We start from the raw sequence: 19,967 nt of genomic DNA, 5'->3' as shown, positions 1-19,967 counted from the left end.
ACTGGAACCGAGGGTCTAAGGACAGAGGGTGTCACTCCCTGTACAGATTGGAAAGCCTCAGAGGAAAATGGACTTTGAACCTGATTATGTTACATGTATGTTACATTTTATTAGCTGCACGTGGAAGTTCAGATCCTCTGAGCTCAGCTGCAGATTAGTGTGTTAGCATGTTAGCTATGTTTGGTATGCAGGACTGAGAAACAACTTAGGACAGAGAAGAGGACAGAACAGAGGACAGAGTACAGGAGACAGAGGAGACTATGAGAGAGAGAGACTACGTCCAGGTTTTAGACAGTCTGAGGGGACGTTTTTATTTCTGTTCAGTCCTGAATGTTTCTGTTTTCTTCATCCTGCCAACCTTTAACCAGATTAGTGTGTGTGTGTGTGTGTGCGTGTGTGTGTGTGTGTGTGTGTGTGTGTGTGTGTGTGTGCGTGTGTGTGTGTGTGTGTGTGTATATAAGCTGTTGGACTTTAGTTCAGCAGGTTTTGGTTTCACGATGAACTCCTTGGCTTCGTTTCTCCTTCTGTTGTTCTGTTTGTCTCCGTCCGTCAGTTGGGGTCAGGTTGAGGCTTCTGTCCCCCAGGACGACAACGTCAAGATGGGGCCCAGCGTCCTTCCTGAGCTCCCTGTCCTCTGGGACGAGCTGTGGGGTTTAAAGGAGCTGGTCCTAAGCCTGAAGGCGGTGGAGGTGGATCAGCTTCAGGCCCTGCGGAGCATGGAGAGCCGGTTCAGGGATGGAGAGGTGGAGGCCGAGTGGCAGAGGCGACGCCTGGACGGATTGGAGGAGACGGTGAAGGACACGCAGGTGAGGATGGACACCGAGGGGAAGCTGCTGATGGAGCTGAACTCAGACCTGAGGAGGAGGGTGGAGGAGCTGGAGGACCAGAGCAAAGGTACACTGTGAAAAATAGATATTGGAACAACTTTAAAATAAAAATCTCATATTGTAATGGACACATTAACGCGTCCATTACAGTCAGAGGATTAATCGTTACGGTTCATCCTGAGGAGAACATGAATACGTCTTCCATGTTGTTGTTCTTTTCAGCTGAAGTGTTGACGCTTCAGTTCAGACTGAACACCAGCGAACGCTCGATGGACGACCTGAAGGAGAAGAACGCAGGTTAGAATCCGCTCACCTATTTACAAGAAACATTTCAACTGAGACCTGACTCCTTCTAAGTCCCGCCCATTTTTACTAGGTGCTCCAATCACAGTTGAGTAAGCTTTGGTCATCTTATCTTATTTGCATATGTAAGTACAGGAAGTTGACTTTCAGTATGAAAGTACTGATGTGCTGATGTCTGATGGATTAACACCAAATATGGACATTGCTGTGTCTCTGGTTGCCGTGGTAACCCAGTACTGGTGTCTCCATAGCGCTGGCAGCAGAGCTCCCGTTCCTGCAGACGAGACTTAGGGCCAGCGAGAGCATGGTGGAGCAGCTGAGGAGGAAGAGTGCAGGTCATCATCATCATCATCATTAGTCAACAGTGTAGATGTGCTGACTCATTTATCTAACAACAGATGGAGCTTCTGTTTGTTCAATAACTTGTTTTTAAAGTTTGCATTAGCATTAGGTAATGCCTCATTTACATATTCAAACATTGAATTAGTTGTTGTGTTTTCAGTGCTGGCAGTCCGACTGTGTCACGCTGAGAGTGTGATGGAGGAACTGATGAAGCAGACCTCAGGTCAGGTGATGATGCAGCTGTCAGCTGATCAGTTTCTATGAACACATGAACATACTGACATCAGAATCAGAAGTACTTTATTAATCCCCACAGGGAAACTGTTTTGGTTACCGCAGCTCCCAAACAGTAAGTGATAGCAAGAAGACAATAGTAAGAAAAAAAAACTTTAACTATATACTCTATACAATATTCTATTTTAAACAATATATACACACTATATACACATAAATAACAGTTAAATAGAGCCAGTAACAGTAAAATAGAAAAAACAGTAACAGTGAGATATGCATTATGTCAATCTAAACCTTACAGAGAATTTAGTCTTTGAAATAAATTACAGTTAAGTAGAACCAGTAACAGTAGGTTAAAAACCAAGTAACAGTGAACTATGCAATATGTATATCAAAACCTTATAGAGAATTTAGTGAGGAGTTGTACAGGCTGATGCTCACAGGTAAGAATGACTTCTTGTGCCGCTCTGTGGAGAATCTTGGTACCAGCAGTCTCTGGCTGAAGGTGCTCCTAAGTCTGTCATTGATTATGGCTTATTGATCAGAGGCATGAATAAACACCTGTGTTTTATCTTCAGCGCTCTCCGCCTCCAACAGTTCGTCTTTGTCTGAACATCGTCTGGACGAGCTCAGCACAGGAACACCAGGTGACCAAACTAATCAATAATCAATCATCGTATGAGGTCAAGGAGTGATGTCATCAGTGTCAAAAATAAATGACAGGTTGATCAATAACAGTCCAATGTGACCTCACAGTTCAGAAACTGAAGCTGCAACCAATAATCGATCGATCGTCACAGGATCAACTGATCGTTTCATTCACTGAGCGTTCCTGCAGGCACACTATTCACTGTTCATACGTATTATTCAGCGTGCTACTGTCGTATATTCAGTGGTGATGCAGTTGAAGATGTTTGAAGAAAAACTCTGCGACACTGTCTTAGTTGTATAACAAATTTATCACAATAAGTTCAGCATCGTAGTAAGTAAAGCGTTACTTGGAAAGCCCCTGGCCGAATGAAGAGACTCTCCTGATATATGCGGGACAAGCCCTTATGTACCGTGGAGGTTATGCCCCCAAGACATGCAATCAAAATAACTCGAGTCAGAGGGACAGATAGATAGGAGAAATTACTTTACCAGGATACCCCACCTATGGGCCTTAACCTTTGACCTGACCTCTTATCTATCCAGTTAAAAGAAACCATCTAAGACCCCCTCAACCTACATCACATCTTAAACATCAACACATCTGACAGCGGCATCAAGATAGTAGCTCTCTGGCATGCCTTATCCAAATAACCTCAGAGTCAGGATGGATCAAGATAACAGCTACTGACCAAAGCAAGTATCTTGATGCAAACCATATGTATATAATAGTATTAGCATTAGTATGTGAATATGCATCTATGTGCAGAAACCTCACTATTCCTCTCGCAGTTTTGGTCGCACATACACAAAATAGGTATCAAAACAACCGGCTCGGCCAGGAATGGTGTGCTGTGACTTTTCTCAGAGTTTCACCAAACGGTTTCACCAAAAATCACCAAAAACTACGGCAAAGTTTACAATGGGTGTGTATTGGTAGAATGTTCCAGAGCTAGAGTGGAGAGGGAGAGAAACATTTGTCAAAAAATACATTTGCAAATGGCTCTCGTGGCCACAAATGTCTCTCTACAGAAATAATTTCTACATAGAAACGTAGGAAAATTCGTGGGCTACGCAGCGATATCACTGCTGAAGCTGTCAGACTTATAGTTTTGGCGGGAGACGCACTGATGCTCCAGGATCACCCACCGACAGCCCCATCTACTCCCATGTAAACTGGAGAGGAGAAATTTCCCAAAGGAGCACGGGGCACCTGTTCTTTCTCTCTCTCCCCAGGTCACATTTTTTAACTTCACACACTGAAATTCAGCATTCACATGGTCGACAAGATGAGGATGCTCACGCTCATTTGGGCTTTTTGATACCACTTACCGTTTGGCATTAGTGTCCACTAGTTGGAGGGGCTTCATTTAGAGATTTTCTGTGTCTCTCAGCAGTCACTCACACACAGACAGAGCACAGCTGCAGTTAATTGCTCTGACCTGCAGCTGACCCTGGTTGCTCGGCAACCTCAAGCTGCCTTTGACTGACTTTAAGTCTCTGTGCTGCTGCAGAGTCAGTAATAATGTCTGTCAGACACACTCTACATTTATTTACACAGTTTACAGTTAAGTCACACACTTACAGATATACCCCCCCCCCAGCCTGACAAGGCGGGTCTGTCACCAGCGCCCTCTGGCTGCAGGACCGGATGGCTGCATGACTGTGCTAGGATTCCTCAAACCCCCCGACCCCCTGGTTGCTAGTGATGTTGCTGTATTGTATATATGCTATAATTGCTGAGGTGTTTTCGTCCTGCTCCCAGAGTGTTCTCCTGACAGGAGCACAGACTGCGGGTTGTTCTTTTTTTCTCCTCCCCTCTCCCCATGTTGTATCCCTTTTTTTCTTCTTTCCTTTGGCTACCAGACCCTGTCCTGTCTACCCCTCCCCCACTTGTCATATTACATGTATTATATGTATGGACAGACTGGTTTACAATTTCATTGTACTGTACTTGTACTGTTGCAATGACAAATAAAGCCCTCAATCAATCAATCAATCAAAGTCATTCATTGGTTGTTCCTTGTTGTTTCAGATCAGCTCTCAGAGATCAGCAGCAGATTAAACTTCAGTCAGCTTCACCTGGATGAGCTCAAGAGAGACTCTGCAGGTCGGTCACATGACACGTTGGTCACATGATGGCGTGATGATGTCAGCAAAGCAGTTTTAATGTGCTGAACTGTTTTTAATATTTCAGATCAAACGGGTCGACTGACGTCTGCAGAGAGACGATTGGACGAGCTGGAGACAGAAAACTCAGGTGACACGCACAAAAACATCATCATGTTTATATCTATAATTATACGTATAATATGTAAACTGAGGCTGTGTTTATGATGCGGACACCTCATCACGTCATGATCAGAGAGTCAGATTTAAATCTGAATCAATGTAAATATAATGTAAATAAATATTTAAAGTTTTATTTCAGCTTTGACTGACAGACTGCAGGTTGGTGAACGTCAACTGGATGAGCTGCACAAACAAAACTTAGGTGAACAAAAGAAACAAACTGAGCTAACAGACTGAGCTAACAGACTGAGCTAACAGACTGAGCTAACAGCAGCTAACAGACTGAGCTAACAGCAGCTAACAGACTGAGCTCACAGCAGCTAATAGACTGAGCTAACAGCAGCTAACAGACTGAGCTAACAGCAGCTACAGTTGACAGCAGTTTACTTCACTGTCTATCAGGAAACTTGCTGAGTCATGTTTCCTCTGTAGCTCTGGAGGTCAGACTGAGATCTACAGAGACACATCTGGAACAGCTGGAGAATCACACTGCAGGTAACACCTTCACCATGACCTCATTATGAATTATTAATGACATTAAACATGAGTCATTAATTATGAATTATTAATGAAACATTAAACATGAGGCATTAATTATGAATTATTAATGAAACATTAAACACGTCATTTCCTGTTCAGATCTGGAGTTCAGACTGAGAGTCAGCGAGAAACAGCTGGAAGATGTGCAGACAGGAAACACAGGTTATAAACTGACTGTACATTCATATTCATGTCTCATTATTTATTCATATATATGTAAATTATACGCATTAAACATGAAAACTGTCTGTCTGTCTGTGTGTGTCTGTGAGTGTGTGTGTGTCTGTGAGTGTGTGTGTGTGTCTGTGAGTGTGTGTATGTGTCTGTGAGTGTGTGTGTATGTGTCTGTCTGTGTGTGTCTGTGAGTGTGTGTGTATGTGTCTGTGAGTGTGTGTCTGTGAATGTGTGTGTGTGTCTATCCAAATAAAGACTGAGACTAACCTCAGTCTTTATTCAGTCATTTAACAACAATAACCTGTCAGCTGATCAGACTGATGATGATGATGATCATCATTTTGTCTGTTTCAGTTTGTGTCATGATTTTTCTCTTCACTAACTTTTTAAAGGTTTTTTCCTGTGTGTGTGTGTGAGTGTGTGTGTGTGTGTGTGTGGGTGGGTGTGTTCATGTTCAGCTGCATAAACACACTAACAGTTGTTTGTAAACAAACACCTCTTCAAAGACACATGAAACACAAGATGACCTTTGATCACACCTGAAATGATCAGCACACACACACACACACACCCACACACACACACAGTAAACATGACTTATGGTCAGGCTCCTTCAGGTCTCCTGCATTCATGTAGAAGAGTTTCCCTTCAGGAGACTTTGTTTCTTTGTCCCCACACCGTCAGAGGTCCCCATGATGTGACTGTGGAAACCAGTTTGTGTCCCCATAACCATACCACCACCAGTCCACACACACACACACACACACACTCTTGCCCCCCCTGGTGGTCACACGGCTCCATAATCTAACAGAACATATAAAGAACTTCATGCATCAGCCTACAGTGTGAAAATGGTTGAATCTGGTGGAATCCAGTAAAAATGTCACATGTGACTTTAGTCCAATGAGACGCTGACGTCACAGAACGGTTTGATCGTGTGATGACAGTCACATTAATAAATGTTTGAATGGAAGTCAATGAGACGTTTTTGGTCACGACGGTGTCCAGAGGGAGAATCTGACACTACATGAAAAATACTAATGCAGTCAAATCAGTGTGTTCATGTTTGACACATCAAGACTGTGACAGCACCAACAGCACATCCACCTTTATGTGATAAATAATGAATCATCCAATCATAAACTGACATTTAAAGTTACAGTCAGGACAGTTATTCAGTGTTTGAAGTCTGAAGCTGATTCAGAGATTTATGAAATAAATATTGATGTGACCATTTTACAGCAGTTTGTTCTTTTTACAGTGTGCAGGGTAGTGAGGAGGAAACACTGATGTTAGCATGAAGCTAAGTTAGCTGATTTTGTGTTTTCAGTACAGTCTGTTCAACTTTCCTCGATGGAGTCCAGACTGACAGACAGACACAACAACACTACAGGTACAGTCAGAGCTACTGTCATACTTCAGGTTATTTAATGATTATTTATTGATCATTCATTGGTCTGATTGATCTTTATTGAAGAGGTCGACTCAGTAAACGTACAAATAGATAAAAATGTGTTTGTTGAGCAGCTCTGGAGGTCAGACTGAGATCTACAGAGACACATCTGGAACAGCTGGAGAATCACACTGCAGGTAACACCTTCACCATGACCTCATTATGAATTATTAATGAAACATTAAACACGAGTCATTAATTATGAATTATTAATGAAACATTAAACATGTCATTTCCTGTTCAGATCTGGAGTTCAGACTGAGAGTCAGCGAGAAACAGCTGGAAGATGTGCAGACAGGAAACACAGGTGACCCTCTGAAGGTTATAAACTGACTGTAACATGACCTCAGGTCAGTCATCACGTTTGGACTCTTCACCTGGTTTGTTTGGACAACGTCATTAAAACGTTCTCAGGATGTAAAACCCAAACCTTAATTTAACGTTTCTCCTCCAGGTGAGCCGAAGGTGGCGTTCTCCGCTGGTCTGACTGATTCAGGATCAGTTGGACCGTTTGATGAGGAGACAACTCTGATCTTCTCCAAAAGCATCACCAACATCGGCCGAGCCTATGACCAGACGTCAGGTAAAAACCAGACGTCCCTGAACGCAGCATGACAGATCCTCCAGTGTGTTCACGTTGCCCTGCTCTGTGTCTGTCAGGTGTGTTCACGGCTCCCGTCAGAGGACTTTACTTCTTCAGCTTCACGGCTGCAGACTTCCTCAAGGGTTACATGGGTGTCTACCTGTACAGGAACAACCAGCCAATCGTCTTCAACCTGGACCTGAACGACCACGGTGGCTACGCCTCCACGTCCAACAGTGTGGCTCTGCAGCTGGAGGAGGGTGACGGAGTCCGCCTCAGCCTGCCAGCCAGCTACCGACTCTACGACGACTCTCGAAATTTCACCGTTTTCTCCGGCTTCCTGCTGTTCCCCCTCTGACCGGACCGACCCCGGACCAGAGCCAGGACCAGATTGAGACAATAAACTAAACTTTTAGTTATCAGACTGGAACTAAGAGTGGACTTTTGTTTTGGTAGGGAGAGTGAACGAACGTTAATAAACATGAATTAATTTTAATATTTAAAGCGAAAACATCAAATTAGAGTAATTCGTTCATAAAAACAGTGACGACACATCTGCAGTGTTATGATCATTACATGTAATCAGTCTGTTTGCTCTTGTCCAATCAGAGCAGCTGACCAATCAGTGAACACAGACCGTCGGATGAGAAACTCATATCAGTGATCAGGACGTCCATGATGAAGAAGATCAAACAAACCAATCAGCTTCTAGAAACTGTTAAAAACTCAAAACGAGTTTTATTAAATTTTGACCAAAAAACATGAAAACATGTCAAACTGAACTTTCTGACAAAGTCAGTGTTACAGGAAACTGTTAGAAACAAGCAGAGCTCCTCAAGGAGTTCCTCCAACAACAGTTATAAAAATGTCCATCAGAAAAACAGGCGGTCAGTAGTTCAGCTGGAAATAAATACAAACACGACACTTGAACTCATCATGACGCTTCAAGTTTACATCAAATCAAACATCTTGTATTGCTCCTTTAAAACACCTCTACAGGCTAACGCTAACATTTCTACAATAATCAGAGATCAACAATCAAAGATCAATTATCAAAGATCAATAATCAAAGATCATTAATCAGAGATCAATTATCAAAGATCATTAATCAAAGATCAATTATCAAAGATCATTAATCAGAGATCAATAATCAAAGATCATTAATCAGAGATCAATTATCAAAGATCAATTATCAAAGATCAATAATCAAAGATCAGAGATCAATTATCAAAGATCAATTATCAAAGATCAATTATCAAAGATCAATTATCAGAGATCATTAATCAAAGATCATTAATCAGAGATCAATAATCAGAGATCAATAATAAACGACGATGACGGAACATCAGGGTATGAAAATGGGAAAAGTTCCACGAGTCTCTTTAAAAAACGACGTGATAAAAAGTTTCTAAAAAACGTTTAAGAAGAAAAAGTCCAAAATCAAACATGGCTGCAGATCCTTCATCTGTGAGGAGGAGCTAACGTTAGTGAGGAGGAGAGGAGGAAGACTGAAGGAGCCGAAAGCAGAGAGGAGGAGGTGATGAAGAGGAGGAGGACGTGATGGAGAGGAGGAGGTGATGAAGAAGAGGAGGAGGTGATGGAGAGGAGGAGGAGGTGATGGAGAGGAGGAGGTGATGAAGAAGAGGAGGAGGTGATGGAGAGGAGGAGGTGGTGATGGAGAGGAGGAGGTGATGAAGAGGAGGTGATGGAAAGGAGGTGATGAAGAGGAGGAGGTGATGGAGAGCGTAGTGTCTACTCCGTGTTGCGTTCACTGACCCTCCGGTGCACGGCCTGCAGCAGCAGCAGGGAGTACTCCTCCAGGAGAGCCGCCGTCTTCACCTCCCCCACTCCTCCCAGCCCCCCCTCCACTCCCAGAATGCTCGGCGTGCCGAGCGGCAAACAGTCGAGCTCCGCCCTCATGGCCTGGAAGGCCTCTGATAGGACGACAGCCATCTGACGCTGGTCAGGGGCGGAGTCATCGGGGGAGGAGCCACTCACCTGGAGGGGAGAGAGAGAGAGACACAGTGAGACACCTGCTGATGATGTCACTGCTGATGATGTCACTGCTGATGATGTCACTGCTGATGATGTCACGTGGTGGACAGACCTCAGTCACTTCTGACAGCGTCACATGACACACTCACCTTCCTGTACAGGTGTGTTGCTCTCTTGAAGCAGCTCTGCAGCTCATTGGTCAGCGCTCTGCAGGTCTCCACACTGATTGGCTGGTCTGCACAGAGCGAGAGAAGCAACAATAAATACTGACAGCTGATTGGCTCCTGAACTTTAACATGAGATATGCAGTCCTAGACTGAAGTCCGCTAAGACTAGTCTTAAGACTTAAGACTCGTCTTAAGACTTAAGACTGACATGATGGAGGGAGAAGAAGAAGTGAGCGTCTCACCCGTCAGCACAGAGCTCCGACGGAGAGATGACAGGATGAAGGGATGAAGAAGAGGAGGAGGAAGAAGAGGAGGATGATGGGAGTCCAAACCTGCGTCATCTCTCTGAGGCTCCTCCTCCTGTGGGGGCGGAGTCAGGGGGGAGACGGACACTGGAGGAGGCCGCGAGGAGGAAGACGAGGAGGGTGACGGTGAGAAGGCGGCGAGCGAGGGCTTATCGGGGAGCGGTCTGCTGCTGCCCGGGACCCGAGCCTGGAGGCCGCGAGGAGGAGGCGCTGCCTGGTTACCATGGTTACCCAGAAAAGAAGATGAGGAGGAGGAGGAGGCGACGACGGGGACAACGGCGGCATGAGGGGGCGTGGCCAAAACAGCATTGGAGGACACCACAGCAACTGGAGGAGGCGGAGTCTCTTTGACCTGAGAGGAGGCGGTTATTGTCGCCGCCGTCGATGATGATGATGATGATGATGATGATGTCACTGAGGGGTCCTCGGAGGGTTCGGAGATGTTGAGGCCATCGCCCACGGAGACGGAGCGTGACATCTTGGCCATTGAGCTGGCGGTGGGGCTCATGTAGGAGCGCGGCGCCGACGCCGTGGAGGAAGAGGACGAGGAAGACTTCCGCGGAGTGACGATGGCTTCCTGCTGGGGGGACCTGGGGGAGGCGGGGCTTGGTCTCTGAAGGGGCAGGGCTGTAGATGGAGGGCGTCTGGGGGAGGAGGGGAGGGTGGTGGGACGCTGCAGGGGGAGGGGCATCTGAGGGGAGAGGAGCATCTGAGGGGGGATGTCTCTGGTTGGATGAGAGGAGTCACCTGACGAGGGAGAGAAGACTTTTAGTCTGAGTCCTCAGTCACCTGATGTTTGGAGTTACCTGTGTTACCTGTGTTACCTGTGTCGGTCAGCAGGCTTTGGACCGACTGAGCCTTTCGAAGTCCAGAGGAGGAGTTGAAGTGGGAGGCGGCTGCCCGTGCCGTCGGGCCCAGGTTCCTCCTGGATTCTGACCCAGTTTGGACCTTCTTCTTCAGGGGGGAGGGCCTGTAAGCCTGCTGGGCTGAGGAGGTCTCCTCCTCCTCCAGCTCACCTGTACCTTGCTGTGGAGGCTGAGTTTGGTCCTGGTCGGTCCTGTTCTGGGACTGGAGCTGGTCCTGATTCTGTTTCTGTGTTGGGTCATGGTTCCATGACACCCTCCTCTCCTGGGTCTTATTCTGCTCCATCAGAGGTCGTACCTCTGAGACCAGAGGACGGGCCTTCACCTCCGCGCCTCCTCCACGAGATGGGAGAGGAGCCACGGTTCGACTGACGAGGAGAGGGAAGAAAGATGATCAGTTCTGACAGTCCCAGTTCTGAGCCGGTTCTGAAACATGTTCAGTGATGTGATGTTTACCTTCCAGCTGAATTCTGGGAGAGAAACCTGGACGAGATGCTGAGACTCTCACTGGAGCTGTGAGACGCTCTGCTCGGACTTCCTGACAACACACAGATGACATGTTTAAGGCCCGCCCACACCACACCGCGGTACCACAAGGTCCATTTAGTATTTTCACCAAAATATTCCAATACATACATACAACACAGTTTTACATTTTTACACTTGGCACATTTGCAGCTGCTTTGATATCCACTTCAATATATAGCTACACAAAAATATAAATAAATACACAATGAGTCAAAAAAAAAAGAATAAACAAATGAAACAAAAAGTAATAATGAATAAGACAAAAGTTCATCTTTCTTATTGCATTAACAGACTCATTACAGGCTCCATGTGTCTTTGTAGCCTTATTGCATATGTAATTTGTTCCGTTGCATACAGTTCCCATACTTTTTTAAGCCATATATTTTATGTTGGTGGTTCCGGTTTCAACCATCTTATTGTGATACACCTAATAGTCCCCAAGAGTATTTGTAACAAAACCTTCTGGGACCGAACCAACTCAACTTCAGGCAAGACCAGGAAATATGAGTGTGGTTTCCACTTTGTGGCCCACAGTTCCTCCAACACTTGTCTGAGGTGGTCAGGACCCACTTTGCTGTTATTTGTGGTGTCTGGAAATATCTCATTAAAACTTGGTGAACCTTGTTGGTTGTGCAGTTACCTGGTTGGACTGTGTGGTGAACCTTGTTGAACTGTGTGGTGAACCTTGATAAACTGTGTGATGAACCTTGAAGAACTGTGTGGTGAACCTTGTTGGACTGTGTGGTGAACCTTGTTGGACTGTGTGGTGAACCTTGTTGGACTGTGTGGTGAACCTTGTTGGACTGTGTGGTGAACCTTGTTGGACTGTGTGGTGAACCTTGTTGGACTGTGTGGTGAACCTTGTTGGACTGTGTGGTGAACCTTGATGAACTGTGTGGTGAACCTTGTTGGTTGTGCGGTGAACCTTGTTGGACTGTGTGGTGAACCTTGTTGGACTGTGTGGTGAACCTTGTTGGACTGTGTGGTGAACCTTGTTGGTTGTGTTGATGTTGGTGCTCCTGCTGTACCTGAACCTGAGAGGTCGTTCAACGTGACAAAGTGCTCCTTCAGGAACGCCTCCTGGTCTGGAGTCTGAGGGATGTGCTGAGTGCTGATTTTTCCTCCTCCTCCTCTTCCTCCCTCGTCTTCATCGTCCTCCAGCTCAGAGAAGTTTCCGTCCACACTGAGAGGCTCTGTAGGCTCCAAGTCTGGCAGACAAGAGCGAGGGAAAAGAGTACATCAGTACTCCAGTATGTGAAGAACCTTGAGTACTTGGTAAAAGTACTCACCCTGTCCGGCAGGTCTGACTGGACTGGACAGGCTGGAGTTGAATCCCAGTGAGCAGCCGCTGTCCGGACTGGGTTTGTCCTGTCGTCCATCAGCAGCAGCAGAACACGCCTCCTTCACCTGGAACTCACTAACAGGAAGAGGCGGGGTTTATAGTTGGTAGGGCTTACAGGGGCAGGTCAACATCTGTGCTAACAGTCCTACCTTCCTGCCAGGCTCACTCTGTCCTCCCATTGGTCAGGATACAACACCTGAGCTTCCCTGTCTGGACTTTGATTGGACAAGCGGATGAAGTCTGGCCTCTGATTGGTCCTCGCCTCGTCGTCCTCTGCCTGGAGAGACAGAATGACACAACATCAAGTCAACCAATCAAAGCACTGGAGGTTCATCTATCACAACAACTAAGCATGAGGTCGGATGCTTTGCGTGTTCTCACCCATGCAGTGGTGACCTGCAGACTGATGGTGCTTCCCAGCTCCTGATTGGTCCTGTAAAGTCCCACCTCCATGCCTGGGCCCCTCCCCCTCCGGCTGCAGGTGGAGGTGTTACCGTCGAGGGGGCGGGTCTTCATCTGAGGGGGCGGCACAAAAACTGTCAGGTTAACTGTGCGTTTAGCAGGAAGACTTTAAAGTATGGGAAGAACCTGACCTCCTCCTGCTCCACCTGCTGCTCCTCCGGTCTGTCAGGACAGTACGAATCCAGCAGTCTCAGGTCTAACATGGACTTCACCATCAGAGCACCATCCTCCACGCCGCCTGTCCTCCGAGACCAGCGGCGGCGAGGAGGTCGACCTGCCAACACCTCCTGAGGAGTCCAAAAGAAAGAGTCTGAGACACGTGTCGACATGAGCAACACAAGCTAACGTTACCTTAGCAATGGAGTCCACTAACATCAGCAGACTGCCGTCACGGTAACGTTACCGAGCGTTTCACGTGACGTGCTCTAAGGTCAGCTGGCTAACATTAGCTCGATGCTTGCTACCATTATTGCTAGTGAAACGCTATGAGTGTATATGTTATTTTAGCTTTCAGCTAACGTGATCCATGATGCTAAATGTTGTATACAAAGCAGAGGTAGAGCTAACGCGCTAACTGTAACTGAAGCTACGGTGATTTGTAAACGACGTGCTAGTTAGCATCATGGAGCTAACGGTCCAGATGAAATACAGGAACAGACAGACAGTAACGTTACGTTAACGTTATAGTAACATTACTATTATTATAAATAGATGAACAGGAAGCTGACTGACTGGTTTAATATGTAGCGACACATTCAATTTGATTATTTTGATGAATGAATACGATCATCAGCGTGCTGCGTTCACTGACCTTCCTGCTGTCCAGAGAGCTGAACTTCTCATCAGACGTTTCTGCAGAAAAGACAGACGACTTGGTTAACCCTCATGTCCTCCTCACTAACCTCTGCACGCCTTCATGTAAAATGTACACGTCCAGACAAACTGCTGTAAAATGGTCACATCGATATTTATTTCATAAATCTCTGAATCAGCTTCAGACTTCAAACACTGAATAACTGTCCTGACTGTAACTTTAAATGTCAGTTTATGATTGGATGATTCATTATTTATCACATAAAGGTGGATGTGCTGTTGGTGCTGTCACAGTCTTGATGTGTCAAACATGAACACACTGATTTGACTGCATTAGTATTTTTCATGTAGTGTCAGATTCTCCCTCTGGACACCGTCGTGACCAAAAACGTCTCATTGACTTCCATTCAAACATTTATTAATGTGACTGTCATCACACGATCAAACCGTTCTGTGACGTCAGCGTCTCATTGGACTAAAGTCACATGTGACATTTTTACTGGATTCCACCAGATTCAACCATTTTCACACTGTAGGCTGATGCATGAAGTTCTTTATATGTTCTGTTAGATTATGGAGCCGTGTGACCACCAGGGGGGGCAAGAGTGTGTGTGTGTGTGTGTGTGTGGACTGGTGGTGGTATGGTTATGGGGACACAAACTGGTTTCCACAGTCACATCATGGGGACCTCTGACGGTGTGGGGACAAAGAAACAAAGTCTCCTGAAGGGAAACTCTTCTACATGAATGCAGGAGACCTGAAGGAGCCTGACCATAAGTCATGTTTACTGTGTGTGTGTGTGTGTGTGTGTGTGTGTGTGTGTGTGTGTGTGTGTGTGTGCTGATCATTTCAGGTGTGATCAAAGGTCATCTTGTGTTTCATGTGTCTTTGAAGAGGTGTTTGTTTACAAACAACTGTTAGTGTGTTTATGCAGCTGAACATGAACACACACACACACACACACACACACACACTCACACAGTGGGAGGAGCTCGTTTCCTTTGATTGATTCATTAACGATCTTTTTGTTCCAGGTTTGTTTCTTTTGTTCACGAGTCACTGATCAAATATTCGTTTCCTCGTTATCGTTAATAACATCACTGATCCTGGCACACTGTGTAACCATGGTAACAGACCTGTCTCCTCCTCCAGAGTTCCTGCTGTGTCCCTATAAGGACAGCGGAGCTCCTCCTCGTCCTCCTCGTCCTCTTCCTTGTCGCTGTCAGACGACATGGTGACGACACGAGGAGGCGACGTGTCGCTGCTGCAGAAACATTTACAGAGTTTAACGTTTAGTTAAATCTGTTAAATCAAGTTTTTCTGAATGAACATCAGCAGCTGAGAACGTTTACCTGAGCGTCACCACTTTCTGCTGAGATGCATTCTGGGTGTTCTGGGTGCTGCTGGGAGGTCGGAGGTCAGCGAGTCGCTGCCTCATCCTGATGGTCAACTCTGGACTGAGACGCCACACAAAGATACAGCTGCAAACACACACACACACACACACACACACACACACACACAGTGGAGGGTCGTGTGTTTCTGCAGCGTGGGCGTTGTCGGCGTGCAAGAGATTCAGCTGGCAGAGCCCACGTCACGCTCCAGCCGCCAATCAGACACTCAGATCGGTCAAACCTCCACAGACAGCCTGAATGTCTCTGAGTCTGTCTCTGAGACTGTCTCTGAGACTGTCTCTGAGACTGTCTCTGTCTGTCTGTCTCTGAGTCTGTCTCTGAGTCTGTCTCTGAGTCTGTCTCTGAGACTGTCTCTGTCTGTCTGTCTGTCTCTGAGTCTCTGAGTCCTCTGAGACTGTCTCTGTCTGTCTGTCTCTGAGACTGTCCAGGTGGATTCATCATCTACCTGTGTGTGTGTCACTTCATGTACCAGCTTCTAAATCTGAGTCTGACTCACAATTTACAGCAAAATAGAATAATAGAGACAGAGAGAGAGAGACAGGACGAGAACAGACAGAGCAGAGAGAGCAGAGAGAGACAGGAGAGAGACAGAGAGAGAGAGAGAGACAGACAGACAGAGAGAGAGACAGAGAAAGAGAGAGACAGAGAGAGAGACAGACAGAGAGAGAGACAGACAGACAGAGAGAGAGACAGAGAAAGAGAGAGACAGAGAGTGAGCGCACTTGATCAAAGTGTGATGTCATCACGGTGAGACGTACCTGTCTCCAGAGACAGTGATCCAGATGTCTGCAGTCACTGCTGAACCTCAAACCTGTGACGATCTCTGAGAGACAGACAGGCAGAGAGACAGACAGGCAGAGAGACAGACAGAACAGGCAGTGAGTCGAGACTGTGTTGGACTGTGCTGATGATGTCATAATGATGATGTCAACCTGAGTGTCCAAACATGTGCCCACACTCTCCAGAGTAGAAGTCAAAGATACTGATGTTCTTATCTGAACAGGAGGAGGCGATGTAGAGGACCTGACGGGTCGATCTGCACCTGGAGGAGGAGGGGAGGAGTGGGGGGGGAGGGGGGAGGGAGGAGGAGGAGGGAGGGGGAGGCCGAGGGAAGGGGGGGGAGGGGGAGAGGGAGGGAGAGAGGAGGAGGAGGGGGAGAGATTAAGGGAGGAGGAGGAGGAGGAGGAGGAGGAGGATGGGAGGGAAGAGGGGAGAGGAGCGGAGAGAGGAGTGAGGAGGATGGGGAGGAGGAGGAGGAGGGAGAGGAGGAGGAGGAGGGAGAGGAGGAGGGAGAGGAGGGAGAGGAGGAGGGAGAGGAGGAGGAGGAGGAGGCACCTGTCACTTAAACCATCCACACCTGTCGTTTCCATGGAAACCTGCTGTGAGGTGCCGTACCTTGATCAGAGTCCCGTCTTCGCCCTGAGAGCCTTTATACAACTTCTTCTGTTTCCCATTACTGATGTTAAAGATCCTGAGGAGGAAGAGGAACACCTTCATCATCATCATCACACACACACACACACACACACACACACACACACACACAGGTCAGTGTGTTACCTGATGCTGCGGTCCTGACAGCCCACTGCTGCGTACTTTCTGGTTGGTTCAATGTCCATGTCGTACAGAGTCGTCTTCCTGACCACGTGATGAGTCCGAGTGAACTCCAACCCCCCCTCCACCTGAAGAGGAGGAGGAGGAGGAGCAGGGCGAGGAGAAGGAGGAGGAGGAGGAGGAGGAGCAGGGCGAGGAGAAGGAGGAGGAGGAGGAGGAGCAGGAGGAGGAGGAGGAGGAGGAGGAGAAGGAGCAGGGCGAGGAGAAGGAGGAGGAGGAGGAGAAGGAGCAGGGTGAGGAGAAGGAGGAGGAGGAGGAGGAGGAGCAGCAGGAAGGAGGATTGGATCAGACTGATTGTACAACAAGTAGTTCTGGCTGAGCAATCTGATTGGTTAAAGTGTAGAACATGATCAATGTTGATGATGATCAACATCCTGAAACATAAAATCAATAAATCAATCAATAAACTTTAAATATTAATAATCTGTGTTCTCTGTGCATGGCCTCCATCAGCTGACGGATCAGCTGATCTGTGCAGTGTGACTGATCTCCAGGTGTTAGTCTGATCCCGTGCAGCTCACCTGCTGGGCGGTGCGGAAGTAAACGCTCTTATCGGCTCCACAGCTGATCATCCTCACCTTCCCCTCATTGGCTGACAGACAGGAAGAACAACGTGATGTCAGAGGACAAACATCAGCATTTAAAGCAACAGAGGTCAGAGGTCAAAGGTCAAGGGTCAGCGTTAGAGGGACTGACCAGCGAATCGCACGGCGGTGATGGAGGACGAGTGTTCATCCAGAGTCTGCAGCAGACTGTACTCTGAGCCCGCATCCAGGACGTGGATCAGACGGTCACGACTGGCTGTGGCTAACAACTGGAGACCTGAGAGACAGACAGACAGACAGACAGACAGACAGACAGGCAGACAGGCAGACAGACAGACAGACAGGCAGACAGGCAGACAGGCAGACAGGCAGACAGACAGACAGACAGACAGACAGGCAGACAGACAGACAGTCCGCACGGACCAGGATAGGCACACCACCCCGCCCCAGCTCCACTGGCCAGGAACCCCAAGACGCCAGGTCTTCCCAGCCCCCTTACACCCCACGCCCCGCTCACCGGCCCCAGGAACCCGCCAGGCTTTCACCGCAGCCCACACCCCGGACCCAGGGAAGCGACCGGATAATCTTCACCCTCCACGGACTTCCCACTGCCTCTGCGACTCAGGACTCTCTGATTTCTTTCCCTTTCTGCATTGCACAACTACAAGCCAGTTCTGGTCTGTCTGAGCCAATCTGCACTGCAATCCTGATTGGTTTGTTAATTTTTCTCTTCTTTTAACAGTTTTTTTAAATTAAAACATTGTAGCCCCCCTAGCACTAGAAACAGTAGAACACCTAGACACATGATCAATGTTGATGATGATCCAAACTCAACATCCCCATGAAACATAAATCAATAAATCAATCCATTATAAACTTTTAAAATATTAATAATCTGTGGTTCTTGTGCATGGAGCCTCCATCAGCTGCACTGATCAGGTGACTTGTGCAGTTGTGACTGATTCCATAGGTGTTAGTCTGATCCCGTGCAGCTCACCGCTGGGCGGGTGCGGAAGTAAACGCTCTTATCGGCCTCCACAGTCTGATCCTCCTCACCTTCCCCTCATTGGCTGACAGGACAGGAAGAACAAGTGATGTCAGAGGACAAACATCAGCATTTCAAGCAACAGAAGGGTCAGAGGTCAAAGGTCAAGGGTCACGTTTAGAGGGGACTGGACCAGCGAAATCGCACGGCGGTGATGGAGTACAGGTGCATCCCGGATTCTGCAGGCAGACTGTACTCTGAGCCCGAACTCCAGGACGTTGGATCAGCCGGTCACACTGGCTGTGGCTAAACAACTGGAATGACCGAGAGACAGACAGGGCAGACAGACAGACAGACAGGCAGACAGGGCAGACAGACAGGCAGACAGACAGGCCAGACAGTACAGGACAGACAGACAGGCAGGCCAGGCAGACAGAACAGACAGGGCAGACAGGCAGACAGGACAGACAGACAGACAGACAGCAAAGGCAGACAGACAAGACAGACAGACAGACAGACAGACAGCAGGACAGGCATGACAGGCTGCAGGGACAGACAGACAGACAGACCAGGACAGACAGACAGACAGGCAGCAGCAGGACACGGGCTAGATCCAGGACCAGACAGCGGACAGACAGACCAGACAGGCAGACACGGGCAAAGAAGACAGCCAGACACAGGCAGGACAGGGCACAGACAGACGACAGAACAGAACCCAGGACAGCAGGCAGACAGGACAGGGACAGACAGAAGACAGGACAGACAGGCAGACCGACAGGCAGACAGGAAGGCAGACAGACAGGCAGCAGACCGCCAGACAGGGCAGGCCAGACAGGCAGACAGACAGGACAGGACAGGACAGCAGACAGGAAGACAGTACCGACAGACAGACAGACAGACAGACAGTCACGACAGCAGAAAGACAGGCAGGGAAGACAGACAGACTGCAGACAGACAGGACAGACAGAAGGACAGACAGACAAGACAGACAGACAGACAGACAGGCAGACAGACAGACAGACAGACAGACAGACAGACATGTCTGAATCAGTGAGTTTGGGTCCAAACATCACTGCTAAGCTAACATCTTCTGTCAGCACTACAGGAAGTGTGTGATTATTACAGTACTACACATCTAATGTACAGTCAGGATGATATCATAGAATGATGGATACTGATACAGTAGTAGTACACATTATAAGGATCCCAGTAGCTAGTAGGACTGAGAAGTGAGTACGGCTTATTATACATATCATGATTACCGTATTCTTATACTCAATGATACAGTATGAGGAACATATAATGATACCAGTCGTTATGATACAGTACAATGATACAGGATTATTATCAGACAAGGAGACAGTAGGAGTTTATACATATAATGATACAGTATTATTTAGACTAGAATGATACAGGATTATTATCCCTCCATGATACCAGTATTATTAGGACATTACACTGATACACGTATTTTATACATACAAGGATACAGGCTTATTATACAGGACAAGGATTTACAGTATTATGTATACCATAT

At 47.2% G+C, this 19,967-nt stretch overlaps 2 protein-coding genes across 2 annotated transcripts in view; one reads left to right on the top strand and one right to left on the bottom strand.

Moving 5' to 3' along the window:
• The first annotated feature begins 411 nt into the window (after nt 1-411).
• On the top strand, nt 412-8,574 carry LOC104938567 (protein hook homolog). The gene is made up of 14 exons (XM_027274845.1): nt 412-894; nt 1,050-1,124; nt 1,382-1,465; nt 1,633-1,695; nt 2,285-2,353; nt 4,390-4,464; nt 4,552-4,614; nt 5,079-5,141; nt 5,286-5,348; nt 6,691-6,753; nt 6,888-6,950; nt 7,058-7,120; nt 7,268-7,396; nt 7,474-8,574. Exons 1-14 carry the CDS (start codon nt 498-500, stop codon nt 7,752-7,754), a joined length of 1,551 nt encoding a protein of 516 aa, XP_027130646.1. The 5' UTR covers nt 412-497; the 3' UTR covers nt 7,755-8,574.
• A 440-nt stretch (nt 8,575-9,014) lies between these two features.
• mapkbp1 (mitogen-activated protein kinase binding protein 1) overlaps nt 9,015-19,967 on the bottom strand; it is a 40,018-nt gene continuing 29,065 nt past the window's right edge. Inside the window, 21 exon segments of the mRNA XM_027274843.1 lie at nt 9,015-9,394; nt 9,541-9,626; nt 9,801-10,610; nt 10,688-11,094; nt 11,183-11,264; nt 12,283-12,462; nt 12,544-12,671; nt 12,746-12,873; nt 12,978-13,112; nt 13,190-13,345; nt 13,870-13,910; nt 15,008-15,135; nt 15,224-15,352; nt 16,045-16,064; nt 16,066-16,109; nt 16,219-16,306; nt 16,308-16,328; nt 16,682-16,757; nt 16,847-16,968; nt 17,422-17,492; nt 17,597-17,722. Coding sequence (XP_027130644.1) covers nt 9,149-9,394; nt 9,541-9,626; nt 9,801-10,610; nt 10,688-11,094; nt 11,183-11,264; nt 12,283-12,462; nt 12,544-12,671; nt 12,746-12,873; nt 12,978-13,112; nt 13,190-13,345; nt 13,870-13,910; nt 15,008-15,135; nt 15,224-15,352; nt 16,045-16,064; nt 16,066-16,109; nt 16,219-16,306; nt 16,308-16,328; nt 16,682-16,757; nt 16,847-16,968; nt 17,422-17,492; nt 17,597-17,722 — 3,224 coding nt within the window. The 3' untranslated portion in view covers nt 9,015-9,148.

This window comes from Larimichthys crocea, chromosome XXIV (genome assembly GCF_000972845.2).
Source record: "Larimichthys crocea isolate SSNF chromosome XXIV, L_crocea_2.0, whole genome shotgun sequence".
NCBI classification, from domain to species: Eukaryota; Metazoa; Chordata; class Actinopteri; family Sciaenidae; genus Larimichthys; species Larimichthys crocea.
Note: the sequence above shows the minus strand (reverse complement) of the source record. Positions and strands in the feature narration are given on the sequence as shown.